The following is a 14,285-nucleotide window of genomic DNA, read 5'->3' as shown; positions in this document are numbered from 1 at the left end:
TAACCATTATTATTATAACCAATATTTTGAAGAATTTTACGAAAATCTCACAACCGGGCGACTTTCATAGACTGAGTCGGTTACATGTTCGAACGTATCAGAAAGCATTGTATGTCATTTTAACTAACATAAAATGAGAAGAAATATTGTCCGATTCTAAAACGAATTTATAAATTGCGACTGGGAATACATTAAACATCTTGATGATGTGAGTTCATTGTTATTTTTATTGGACTATAATTTTTGTGCTTTAAAAAAAATTATAGTTCATTTTAATTTCTTTGTTTATTTTTGCAGGAAACAACAAATACAAAAAATAACATAAAATATAATCTTTCAAAGACATAATTCCAATGACCCCCACAAGTCCACTCAATATGTATATTATATATATTTAAAAATATCGCTTATAATTTTGATTCGGTTAGCCAACTGAATGTCTGTGGCTTTCTATCAGCGGTTGGACTAATAATCACGTTGATTACTGTCGGACCATCAGTTATTTTCAAGGCTTCCTCGATGGACGCATTCAGCTCAGGTATAGTCTTTACGAAAAATCCGGTTTTACCAAACAAAGCCATCATGTTATCATAACGGGTACAGCTGGAAAGGCATCCGGGAGGAGTCCTGAAACGTTCTCGTTTTTGCTGCAGGCTTAAATGAATAAATCAGGTATCTTACACTTTGGTTATTTCACCGCTTTCTTGAATATCCTTGAAAACCTCCGGCTCCATTCCCGTGTATATTCCCGAATTATTCACCACGACAACGATGATGGGTAATTTGTATCTGACCATGGTCTCGATCTCCATTCCGGAGAACCCGAAAGCCGAGTCTCCCTCGACGCAAATGACCCGTTTCTTTGGTTCGTAGTGCTTGCAGTATAAGGATGCGGCTATAGCGAAACCAGGTCCGACCTAAAATAAACGATATTGAGTTTCTAAAGATGTTTTGTGAGTGGTCATAAATACGCCCAGCCCGCATTCGGCAAACTTCATCAGTTTCCGCCTGATTCTGCAACGTTGCCCTTTACAATCGGTCGAATGGTAAAAAACAATGAACAACGGCAGCCGTTTTGTTTTGATTTTGTCAGTGATAAGTAATAAGAGCCGTAAGAGTTCTAATATTACTTGATTGTTTATACTAGGTGTACTGGAAAGTCATTACCTTTTTTTTAACTACATAAATTTCAAGAAAATTGAAAAATGTATTTATTCAAAGTACTGGCCATTTGATTCTACACATCTTGCCGATTTTTCAGGCAATTTATGAATGACATCCCAAAGAAACTGCGTGTCCTTTGAGTAAAACCATTCATAGGGCCATTTTCTAACTTCTTCGAAATTGGCGAAGTGCTGCTCTGCAAGTGTCTATCCCATTGATGTGAGAAGTTGAGAGTAGGCGGTGCAAAGACTGGAGAGTTCCGCGAATGCGATATGTCCCATACAAGTACATTCAACGCTTCCTTGACCGGTTTGGCTTTATGAGAAGACGCATTATCGTGCTATAAAATCACTTTATCGTGTCTGTTGTCCGTAGTGTTCACTATTAACTGTTTAACCAGGTTTCAACAGTCCGTAACATACCACACCACTTTTTTTTTGTTCTGGCCTAAAAACCAGGCGGTGGAATGCATGACGCATACCTGGTCGCGGAGACTTGCCCTGGAGTGACAAGTTGGACCGGGTTATATGGGACTGCCTCTGGGCTTACCAATACACTAAACCGAAATCGCCTCACAGTTGACCCCTGTGGATCACTACTGCTACTGCATTAAATTTGGGGATATGGCACCCTCTGATCGGGCAGCCGTTATTGGGCACGAGGGCCCGGCGATTCTATTGATTCGCAAACCTGAGTTAACACACAACTGGGTACTGTTGTATGGGGGCAAAAGTTATGACTGTAGCGACGAATGAGGTCGTTTCAGCCTGGAAAAGGGGGGGAGCTTGGCGGTGACGCGGTGCTAAGCTCCCAGCATGTCGACCAGCTCGCGAACAAGCGCGTTTTCAGAAGAACTTGAGCTGAGTTGTTGTTTGTGGAATGATTGAGATATGAAGTGCTTGATTTCTGGAGTGTCAGTTTCCCTATGAATTTGATTATTTCTGACAAACCATGGAGCGTTTAATATTCTCTTAGAAGAGAATTAGAAAGAGAAGCTTATTTTGGAAAACTTGAAGCCGTTTGACCTGGTTGGGTGTAACAAACTTGAAGTAGACATTAGATCCGTAGAGGAGTATGGACCGAATTAACATCTTGTAAAATAAGCATTTGATGGAGATGGGAAGTCTGCTAGAAGGGCAGATCAGAGAAGATAGCAGGTTTGCTATCCCCGAACCTTTTTGGATTGCTTTCTGGATTTGGGAATGCCAACTGAACCGCCGGTCGAAGTGAAGACCTAGGTACGTGACGTTATCCAGCCAAGGAATTATTGCGGTACCAAACCACTCTGGTCCCACCAAACACAGAGCGTTGTCTTGCGACCAAAACGATTTGGACTTGGAGTCAATCGACCGGCTTCATCAGATGATAACCAGGATTTTTGGCGCTTACGGGGTTCAACATAAATCCAATGTTCATCACTTAGTATCTTAAGCTTTCTATCAGCAAACGACGACTTTCAGCGCTCTTTCTCTTTAGATTAAATAAGGAAAGTAATGCGTGCCGCAAATGCACATTTTCAGGCACGAAACTTGACATTTTCAAAGAGGTATAAATCTATGACGGCGTTACTTTCGCAAAAGATAATATTTGAAGCCTGATGTCAGTAGAATAAAATGACATATGTGTCACATCACAACATTGCATACCTAAGCATAGTGAGAATTATTAAAACCCGTAACAACTTTCTGGTACACCGGGTATTTGGTATTATTTTATTACATTTACTATTATTATACAATATAGTATACTTATTATCGCGTTATATTTATATTTTATTTGATTTTACTTTAAGTTAGCTTAAGTATTGTATTGTTTATTATAAGTAGGGGTAAGAGTTTTGTTGCTTATGGTTTATTTACTGTTGTACCACTTAAATTTGTATTGCAAATAGTAAGCAGTAATGGATAAATCATTGATTTGTGAACATATCAAAGGGATCTTGTAGCAGTAAAAGTAAAAGTAAAAAATTAAATAAATATGAGTCGACACCACATAAAAAAACTGCGCATAGAACTAACTCATGGATGGCGTGGAAAAGAGTTTTTCAAATATACTCATAATTTACAAGAACTGGCAACGTCGCGAACTGATATATTCCGGGCGTTTCTATATCTAGCCTATTATGTTTTGTGTCATTTTCATTATCGTTTTTCATAAAACATACGCCCATAGTTCCAAAGGTGCCTGCGTCCAATCGATGTCGGGGATACTTATTTAATAATATCGATCTGCCAATGTCCATTGTGTTGGCACCTTCGCTTACAATGATGCAGTCATCAGGGATATGTTCGTATAGGTTTTTGAACACGGCGTAATAGTTTAGCGGTGGTGCAATATCGTTCGCCATTGCCTAAAATAAGAATGAAAGAAGAATATTATTATTTTTCGAAATTAAAGAAATTGCTAGCAGTGTTCCAGACCTATTTTATTTATTGTAGAGCTCGAATTTGAATGTTTTTCCTAAATAGTTTTATCATGACAAGTGAGCAACTGATATTACATGACTGTATTGGTCCATTAACAGACTTTCTTAGATCTTCAGATAATAAAAATAGAGAATATAGAACCGTTAGAAAGTAATTACACTATGTATATATATATATATATATATATATATATATGTTATGTATTACGACTCAGACTATCCGGTTATCTCATTTTCATTTAATTTAATTTTTTTTGACTACCTGAATAGTGGACGAGTGAGACGGGTTGGTCTGTTTTTACCCTCAGTTTCTAAACCCTTCGCGTATAGAAAATGTTATTGTGGAAGCAGGTTATCTGCTAGTAAGCTCTGACATGGCAACATCAAATGGAAGAAGCACCAATGTGTTCACCGCTATCCCCCCTTATGGTAAATCTGTTTATAGAAGCTCTAGAAGTGAGAGCAATGAATATAGCAAGGATACTTTCGTTATGTGGACACATAGACAAGAAGCTTTACAAGGATACCACGAGCATTTAATTAAAATGCGTCTGGTGCAATTACAGGTAGTAGTGAAGACCTTAATCATACGATACAATAACTCTTCTCCAGAATAGCTACACAAAGAAACAAATAAAAATAACCTAAAGACAAAGCCTGGGAAGCCCAAAGGAAGAGAAGAAAAACCACATTGAAACAATTTTTAACACCAACAAAAAGATTAGCGTAATCCTACCAACCACAAAAAATAAGATAGAGCTGGAGGGCCAAGGACTGTGTAAAATTCGCTGCCACGACTGTAAAAATGTATACATAAGACTAATAAACAGAAGAAAAGGTGCACGAAGGGAGGAACTTCGCAATGCAGTCAATAAAAACAAAAAATCAGTCATGACTACTAAGCGACTACCAAATATCTTGGAAACCAGCGCTACGAAGTGAAGTCAACCAAGCAGAACGTCCATACACCTGGAGTTAAGCGCGCCAAGACTCGTCGAGCGCTCAGGAAGAAAGCAAAAGTAGACAAAACCTCTAGGTGCCAGATGATATTCTGCAGAAACGTCGTCAAAATATTAAACATTCAAGTTATCCTTCACAAATGTTGCGATGTGTGACTGAACGTTGCCAGGCAGAGGATAACTTTGCATTTCTTACTCCTTGACACAGAAAACTATTTTTTATTTGCATGGCAACCAATAAAACAACGATGTTAAAATCGTGTTAATGGTATTTCAGGTAATTCGGGTGGTAGCCATTTTCCCGTTTTGGATCTTTTTCCACGCATTTAAACGTCCGGAAACAGTTGATTAATCAACCGTCTCAAAGACACGCTATTAAGGGAATTATAAATGAATGAACTCTGTGTTTCATTATATTTGTTATTCTTACTATTATCGGCCCTACCTTGTGATCTTTGTATCATCATAACTAATAAATTACACAGAACTTATTCTTTATATTTAAACTTATTTTAGGTTTTAAACTTATTTTTAAACAGTATTTTTTATTCACAATAGAGCGATAAAGAAATCAGATAAATGAAGACGGAAAAGCATCAAGAAGGGAGCAACTTTTGAACTATCGATAGTTTCTTTTATTTAAAGGTACTAAGAACGTTTTATTTTATTTAATAAAATAGTATGTATCTTATAAATAAAACATACCTGTACGATTTTTTTGTTATCGTTGCATTTTGTTTGCAACAATTTCCACCATTCTTCCCTTGATGAGAAATTAAATCGCTTTTGTTTCAATCCACCAACCATACTAGACACCGCTGTTTTAAGATCACTCTGAATGGCAACCGTTGACTTAATACTGTTGTGTAGTTCCTCGGCTGATATATCTATTTGGATTATCTTAACGTCGGGTGAAAAACGTACAGGACGACCGAAATGCAGTATCCAGTTTAAGCGTGCGCCCAAAAGCAATATTACGTCCGCTTTTTGAAGTGCAAGTGATCGAGCTGGTCCTATACATTTTTCTGACGTATCCGATACTACACCTTTTCCCATAGGAGTTGCCAGGAACGGAAGATTAGTTAAATTGATCAATTCGTTGACCTTAAACAAAGATAAAGATGAAAATTTGTAACGAATGACATACAGGGGATGGACCAAAAACATATGAACACTTGACTTATACACAATATTTATTTTTTAATAAAGTGTTAGGCCATCATTTCCCTTTAAAAATACTGCAATTCTTCACCGAATAGTTTCCAACAGAATGTTGTATCATTCTTGTACCAAGACATCCACCGATTACTTCAATGATTTTCTATAACTCCCCACACAGTTCAATTATGGAGATGTCTGGCGATTGTGTAATGGATGTTTTGTAATGGAATGGAATATCGCAATATGCTAATCATAGTAAGAACTTCATCATTAAATCAGGTAGTCTGGATCGTAGGCTTCTTTTGAGGTTCTCCATACATAAACGCAGACGTTTGTAGGAAAATATTCAAAGAATGATTCATCGGACCATAAAATATTCTTCAGATCATCAAGCGTACAGGTTTTATACTCGCTGCAACACTTCTTTCACAGCTTAGCGTTATATTTGTTAGTGTTGGCTTTCATTATAACGGGTTTCGAAATCACAGCCTGTTTTTGTTAAAACAGTATTATTTAAGTGAATGTTGATTTCTGCTGTCACTTTTGCCACGGTAGTTTTATAATGTCTCGCTATAATCATTTTTAATGTCTGTCGGTCTCTGTCAGTTAGGGTTTTTCTACTATTTCTCATCCCCCATGATGTTTTGTGTATGCTGTCATTATTGTGAATACTGTCGCTAGTAAAATGTTAAATAATTCAGCTATGAATTCAACACTGAAGTATAACCTGCAAGACTGAGAAATACAAAAAGGCGTCGTATTATTTACGGAGAAGCAGTGTTGCCAACATGCCACAAAATATACTCTATCGCATGGTGTTCATATTATTTTTTCTATCCCCTGTATATAATAGTTCAGTTTTACCTCATTTTCTGCTCTAGCATAGGCTGCTCCTTTACCAACGATGACCAATGGTTTTTTAGCCTGTGTTAAAACTTCGATGGCGTCTTGGATTTTCTTGGGATCAGGATAAATAGTAGGAATGTCCGTGGGTCCATACTGAGGTGGTATTTTGTCTGAGTCGACTTTGGATGATAATATGTTTGCTGGGAAATCCAAGTACACAGCACCAGGTCGGCCATTTTTCGCCAATCTAACTGCCTTCTCCACATGGAGAGGAATGAGGGATATGCTTGGTGGCCTGGCTGAATATTTGCAATATGGTCTCGCTAGTTCTACCTATTGATTAATGAATAAATAAAAGTTATATATATTTTATAAGATATATTGGATTTTGTATTGAATAATTGGTTTTTTATTTAGATTTCCAAAATTCGCCATTTCGAATGGATTTACCACATAAAAAATTCATCGCCAAAGAAGCTCAACAGATAATAATCAGAGAGATTAATTGTAAAAAGCACCTGGATATAATTTAACAACCAGAAAAATATGAATAAAATAACTGTCGGAGAAGGGGGTAAAATTATTAACATTCATTTTCAATGATATATTAGGAATTAATTATTTACCTAGCATCTGGAAAGTAGCTCAAATAATAATGATTCTCACACCAGGGGAAACGCCAAAAGATGTCAACTCCTAAGGGCCTATAAGCTTATTACCGATAATCTCAAAAGTTTTTGGGAAACTGTACATAAAGAGGTTCAATGGTATAATAGAAAAAATAAATATCATCCCAGAACACCAATTTGATTTTCGCAATAAAAATGGAACAACAGAACAAATGCATATACTTGTTAACAGAATAAATATATATATATATATATATATATATATATATATATATATATATATATATAATAATAATAAGAGTTCGTAGATTAAAACGTCTAATACCATACGATATGATTATTGGACATATATAGACTTTACAATAAGCTTTAGAATAAGACTAATTAATTAAAATAGTATTGTATACAGGAAATCATTGAATGAAGTAATTTTCTACATGCCATGTATATATAATATAAACATAAACACTTGTTGCCCTCTGGGCAGATTGTGGAACTACTAAGAGTAACAAAAAAAATAGATTTGGTCGATAAAGACGAATAGACTTTTACAGTGTAAATGGCACAAAAAGCATTAGAAATAATAAGCAAAGAAGGAATTTACGAATCGAAATCTAGAGGTACTCCTTGTGGGACTTGTTGAAAGTTTACTGCTTCAAAAACAAACAGAAGTTATATTACGTCGACTCATAAGTTTTGTCTACTCGGAATATAACTTTTATCTAAATAAGTTAATTTTTATAACAATTTATAAAGTATAAAAAAAATGTAATGTCGACAATCAAAAGTTCAAAAATGCTTTTTAACATTTTTACTAAGTTATTTTCTTTAAATACCATATATTTTATTAGATACTCTTAATATAATCTTAATTTATGAACTTATCATACAGTAAAATTTACTAAATGTGGTACCAAACCTGATTGCATTCTTGAAATCCACCAATTCCTTCGTGATCCTGTGGAGCTGATCCACCAATGACGACAACAGGCCAACAATTTACCTGAGCATTGGCCATTCCACCAAAAGTATGTAAAACACCAGGTCCTGATACACACAATACTCCTGCTGGATTACCTAAACATCGTAATTTTGGAAAAATTGTAATGTACTTCAAACCATGTACAGTCGTGGTTTATTACCGGTTAAATATCCTATTGCTTGAGCTGCGTAACAGGCAGCTTGTTCGTTTCTCATGCCTATATAATGAATATCAGCCATCTGGAGTGCCATGCTTAGTTCAATGACGGGATAGCCGATTATACCAAAAATAAACTCAACGCCCTGTTGTTAAGAAACATTTAAAAATAAAATTAGCTATGCCTATCATCAAACTATGATTATTGAAAATAAATCATGATTTAAGAAAAGATCTGATGATTTTATCATCATCATTATGATGTATGAAGCCGCTATAGGTTTTAAAATAAAAACAGAAATAAAATTCATTTCAGGGAAAATTAATAGTATAAGTTATGTTAAGCTATCAGTGAACAGTTCGTCAATTATAGAAGACAAATTGCCCGTCAGAATTATATTTTTCACCAACACAATGTTGCTATTCATACTGTGAAACTTGTTAAAAACTATTTTTCATAACACAATATTCAAATTTTAAAATGGCCAGCGCGCTTACCTTTGGGGGTAAGCTAGCACGTGATGTGTACTCAAGTAGTAAACAATTTACCAATGTTGAACAGCTAAAAAATGCTATCCAAAGTGAATGGAAAAATTAGATAGAAAGAGTATGAAATATGTGTAATGTACTATAGTTATGTCGCGGAGGCGTATATTTGAGCAATACAACTCTGTTCATTTTGCCGATATAAAATTCATTATATTTTTTCAAAACCTATATATTAAAGCTAAACCAAAAGTTTGTTGCCCTTTTTAACTTCTCTTTAATTGTACGCATAAAGGAATTGGGCCTAACTATATGGAGAAGTGCATAGAGCCAAAATATATAGTCTGTTCAAATTTATTTTGTACATACGTCATTTAATATTTGTAATATTTAATATTTATTTGTGACATCAAAACGTCGCAATATTGCCTCATCAACTCTGAGTTTTAGTTCAGTTTGGCTTTGACATATAAGAAAATTCTAATCTGAATAAAATAATTGAACAAAAATGTTATCAAATATAATTTATTTTAACATTAAAGTACATCTAAACACTACTGTTAGTTATTTAGCCATGATAGTTTATAGGTTAGAGTTATAACCACTATTGCTTTCAAGAATTTTGCATACGTCTGACAACCGGACGACTTTGACAGGCTCATTCGTTTACGTGTTTGAACCAATCAGACAATATTGTGTCTCTTTTTAACCAGAATAAAACGAGAAGGACAATTTTGACTGAATCTGAAACGAATTTAAAAAGTGCGGCAAGAAAACTTTGAATATACTTTATATGTTTAATATGTATTACAATACAAAAAAAATGTACCGGTACTTTCATGCTACTTTCTCTTGTAATTATATTGACTATCCACTTGTCATTTTTGAAATATGTCAGAACTCTGATGTGAAAATACAAGCAATATATTTTATATAAAAATTTTAACTGTTTAATCGTTTGCATTACTTCTAAAAATACACTATGATTGGAACCAAACCGTAAAAGAACGAAAGGCAAGTTTCAACATAACATCCGGCATCAACAAATCAATAACTAAAATTAAACTAGAATAGAATTAAATATTTTTAGTAGTGAGAACAATATAACGTAGCGCCTTTGTCCAAAGGTCATTGATATGCGAAAATGTCAACTTAGGATAAACATAATTCAAAAATAAAAAGAGTTATCAGCCCCTCCCTGCACAAAATGAGAAATGTGTCAATCATTTCGATTCCTGAACATAATTATATGTTCTTAACTTTAATTATTATTATAACTAACTTACTACTTAACTTTACTATATTATTATTAAGAAACATTATATTAGAGGCAATAGTAAAGGTTATTATTATATATTAAAAAAATATATATTAAGGTCGAGTTTCGATCACTATATGATCACTAATATAAGGAAGCTCTAAAATTGGTGGGAGAGAGCTTGAAAATAGATTGGTGCTAGTAATACTATTTATTACCTTTCCTTCTGTTGAGATAGTATGGATCATTTTCTTAGTAATATTTTTTATATATATTTTAAAATCTCCTTTTACCAACTATGGGTTTATCTGGACTGGACCTAAAGTTTAACGTGGGCTCCGAACCACGGTCTTGCATTAAGTCTACCGACTGGCGAGTGACCAACTTTAGAAACCATCCCAGAAGACATTCGGTCTTACCCAGCCTGGTTACTGGCGTGACTGGGATTATTTTCCTTGTCGGATTTTACACTCTTGCTTAGAACAATCACGAACATAAATTTACGTCCATGCCCCAGCAGGATTCGAACCAGCGGCTGTCGCAACAGTAGCAGGACCGTCCTATCGCCTTTACCACTGTGCCACTAAGCCGGCAGTAATATTATTACTAGAAGAACAATAGTATTATTAAAACTAATAATAGAGCTACAGGACCAAAATATCTAACGCTCAATGCATATTTTTCTCGTTTTTCCAACAAGATAGTTTGAGATTTGGAATTCGATCTGAAAAACTTTTGAAGATGCAGAATTGTAGGAGTTATTAGATGAAGAACCAACAGAAACTTAAAAATACTTTTTAGAAAAGTTGAATTTGAATTGTTGAATGGTTACAAACGATAAGAAAAATCCAAAAGATGGAAAGATTGGTGCCGCATGAACTAAACGGTAGACAATTAGAGAATGGAAAAATCTTCCATAAAATGCAGCAACAAACGTGTGAAAGGCTTTTTTGTGATAAGTTATTTCTATTAAAGGCCAAATCGCTTTGGTTACAAGAATATACTTAGTGATTGGTGGGACCAGGTTGGTGCCATTTATTTTGAACTGTTGAAACTTGGATAAACATTTAATACTGCTACCGAGAAGAAATTATTAATTTGAACTGTGCATTGATATAAAAATCAAGGTTTCGAAATTCACAAAAAAAAAGAAAATCGTTAACATCAGAAGCAAGATAATATTGAGTTTCCTTTTTATAGATATAAAATAAGTTGAACATTACAGTATAACCTAACATTGCCATATTGTAATTTTTATTACAATTTTACCACGTTTCAAATTATAGCGTGTAAAAATTGAGTAGGTAGTGTTGATAACCAGAACAGTGTTGCTACAGTTGAAGGAATTGGTCTCGAATTTCAGTTTGTTGCAACGCGTAGTTGTAATGAACTTGAAATAAATGGACTTCTCAGCATCACACACTCCCTTAGAAAGAACTTGCATCGTTCAGAATTTTTCAAAACTTAGGTCTATAAAGTATATAATCATTATAATTAACATGTCAATTGAAAAGTCCCACGCCTGACACATAGATAGCGCTACTAGAATTAAACTCAAATTTTTTTAGTTAGCCCTAACCCTCAAAAGATGCGTGTATAAATTTGACAGCTGTTGGATCATTAGTTTGTGAATTAGAGCATTTTGACTGAAGCAACTTTTGTTATTGTGAAAAAAAATGGATAAAAAGGAATTTCGCGTGTTGATAAAATATCGCTTTTTGAAGGGAAAAAATACGTTGAAGCAAAAACTTGGCTTTATACCGAGTTTCAGGACACTGACGCGGCGAAATGAGCACCGAAGACGGTGAAAGCAGTGGACACCCAAAAGAGGTTGTTACCAACGAAAACATTTTAAAAATTCACAAAATAATTTTGAATGACTGTAAATTGAAATTGAATGAAATAGCAGATAGTTTAAAGATATCAACTGAACGTGTACATCATATCATTCACGAATATTTGGGTATGAGAAAGCTCTGTGGAAAGTGAGTGCCGCGTGAGCTCACTTTTGACCAAAAACAACGACGAGTTGATGATTCGGAGCAGTGTTTGAAGATGATTAAGCGTAATAAACCCCCGAGTTTTTTCATCGATATGTGACAATGGATGAAACATGGGTCCATTATTTCACCCCGAAGTCCAATCGACAGTCATCCGAATGGACTGCGCATGATGAACCCTCTCCAAAGCGTGGGAAAACGCAACAGTCGTCTAGCAAGATTGTGGCGTCTGTATTTTGGGATGCGCATGGAATAATTTTCATTAACTACCTTGAAAAATGAAGGACCATCAACAGAAACCATTACATAGCGTTATTGAACCGTTTGAAGGACGAAATCGCCGAAAACGGCCGCATTTGAACAAAAAGAAAAAGTCAGTGAAAACGATGGCAAACATCCATGAATCGGGCTTCGAATTGTTTCCTCATCCATCGTATTCTCCAGATCTGGCCCCCCAGTGACTATTTCCTATTCTCAGGTCTCAAAAGAATGCTCGCTGGGAAGACATTTTCGTCGAATGAAGAGGTGATCGCTGAAACTGAGGCTTATTTTGACTGCAAAGGACAAATCGTACCACAAAAATAGTATCGAAAAGTTGGAGGGTCGCTATAATTGGTGTATCACCCTCGAAGGGAATTATGTTGAATAAAAAAAACTAATTTTGCCAAAACAATGCGTTTTACTATGGTAGGCCGGGGACTTTTCAATTGATCTCATACATATTGAGAAAATACATGTTAAATATATAAGAGCAACTGTTTCACTTTATAAACATTTTAAATTATGTTGTTGTTTGGCCAAAAATTCCAAAAAAATCAAACTGAGGTCAATTATTTACAAAAAATAAACTGACCTGTATCCCAATCTGATTTGACCTGTAGCAATTTTGTAAATTAAGAAAATAGTTTTTTTTATATTCCAGCTGGTGTATGAAAGTTGCTACAATGTCACTTACTTTGGTCTGTCTCGAAAAAAAATTATTAATTAAATAATAGATTTGTTATTAACAATAATTGTAATAATATTAATCCTCTGATATTATTTACATTAGAAACAATAAAAACAGTAGGACAAACAATCTTTAATAATGAGAAAATTATTTTTAAATAAAGAAAATGTTAAATACAAAAATGAAAAATTTGTGGTGTCCTAAAATAAAATACAGTTTTCTTCCTTACTTTTCGTCAATACTTGTGCTGACATCTATGACCTCTAAACGAAATTACAGAGAAAATAATTGGAAGGTAAAATAATATGTCTTTGTTAATATTTAACAGCTAGTAATTAAATTCTTACACATTAGTATATTGTTAACTGTTTACAACGTTAAATTATGGAAAGTAGTAAAATAATTAACAGAGGAATTTATCGATATAACGAGTACGTAAATAATGAGTGGAGTTAACAAGAGCACATTATTAACCAAATAAATATTATTATAATACCTGAGCTTTTAATGACTGCGCTAACACATTATTTCCATCAATTTCCTCGCCCATTTTAGTAGTTTTTTCTTAAACGAACCTCTACAACTGCCAATAACAACGAATACTGTTTTAGGTTATGTTATTTCGAGTACCAGTGACAGATTTTTAAGTGATAAGAGTCGATTTTGAACTTTGAAGCGATATTTATCAAAACAATTGTAATTCGTTACGTTTATCAATTAAGTAACATAAATAATCATAATAATGAAGCTTGTGAAATAACAATAAGGCTGTAATTACCATAAATTATGTGCCTCGTATTAAAATATATTAAAAATTATTTCATTAAATTGATTTTATCATTTAACCAAAGAATCGCTTTGATTATTAATAATTATTAAGTGTATTTTATTAAACGGAATAATTATTTAAATAACAACATTGAATAAGAATATAAGATCGATGTTTTTTAATGTCCCAGAATAATTGAAATCTTTTGATTTCATATTTATTGATCTTAGATGCTTCTGTTTTAGTTAATGGACTTTGTTAAGAATTCCAATATTAAAAGCCAGTTATATTCTTTCTAATTTTAAAATATCGAATAATTATATTACAAACTATAAAGATAATTAAGAAATTTCTTAAAATTAAATCTTTGTACAGTGTTTGACTATAAGAATATCAATTTTCATAGGTATATATATAATTTCTTTTTAAAATGACCGCCACCAATTCATCAACAATACTCATATAATATCATTAAAACAATTCACCAGTTTAATATTTCTT

General features: G+C 33.9%; 1 protein-coding gene across 1 annotated transcript; it reads right to left on the bottom strand.

The window, feature by feature from the left end:
* Positions 1-266: 266 nt before the first annotated feature.
* On the bottom strand, positions 267-13,687 carry Hacl (2-hydroxyacyl-CoA lyase). Its single transcript, XM_076415388.1, has 8 exons — positions 13,512-13,687; positions 8,327-8,468; positions 8,104-8,261; positions 6,574-6,888; positions 5,254-5,652; positions 3,329-3,514; positions 682-917; positions 267-627 (listed from the first exon to the last, which is right to left on the bottom strand). Exons 1-8 carry the CDS (start codon positions 13,563-13,565, stop codon positions 408-410), a joined length of 1,710 nt encoding a protein of 569 aa, XP_076271503.1. The 5' UTR covers positions 13,566-13,687; the 3' UTR covers positions 267-407.
* Positions 13,688-14,285: the final 598 nt, after the last annotated feature.

The sequence above is a fragment of the Rhynchophorus ferrugineus genome, unplaced genomic scaffold (assembly GCF_030347505.1).
Source record: "Rhynchophorus ferrugineus isolate W39M unplaced genomic scaffold, kcgeb_rfMv2 rfM1, whole genome shotgun sequence".
Classification (NCBI taxonomy): domain Eukaryota; kingdom Metazoa; phylum Arthropoda; class Insecta; order Coleoptera; family Curculionidae; genus Rhynchophorus; species Rhynchophorus ferrugineus.
Note: the sequence above shows the minus strand (reverse complement) of the source record. Positions and strands in the feature narration are given on the sequence as shown.

What these genes read in the sequence shown, in the direction of transcription:
- Hacl (XM_076415388.1), bottom strand. Translation starts at nt 13,565, where the DNA reads ATGGGCGAGGAAATTGATGGAAATAATGTGTTAGCGCAGTCATTAAAA. An exon ending in CGCAGTCATTAAAAGCTCAG is followed by an intron (nt 8,469 to 13,511) that starts GTATTATAATAA and finishes TCTTAACAACAG; the next exon opens with GGCGTTGAGTTTATTTTTGG. An exon ending in AGCGGTGAAATAACCAAAGT is followed by an intron (nt 628 to 681) that starts GTAAGATACCTG and finishes AGAACGTTTCAG; the next exon opens with GACTCCTCCCGGATGCCTTT.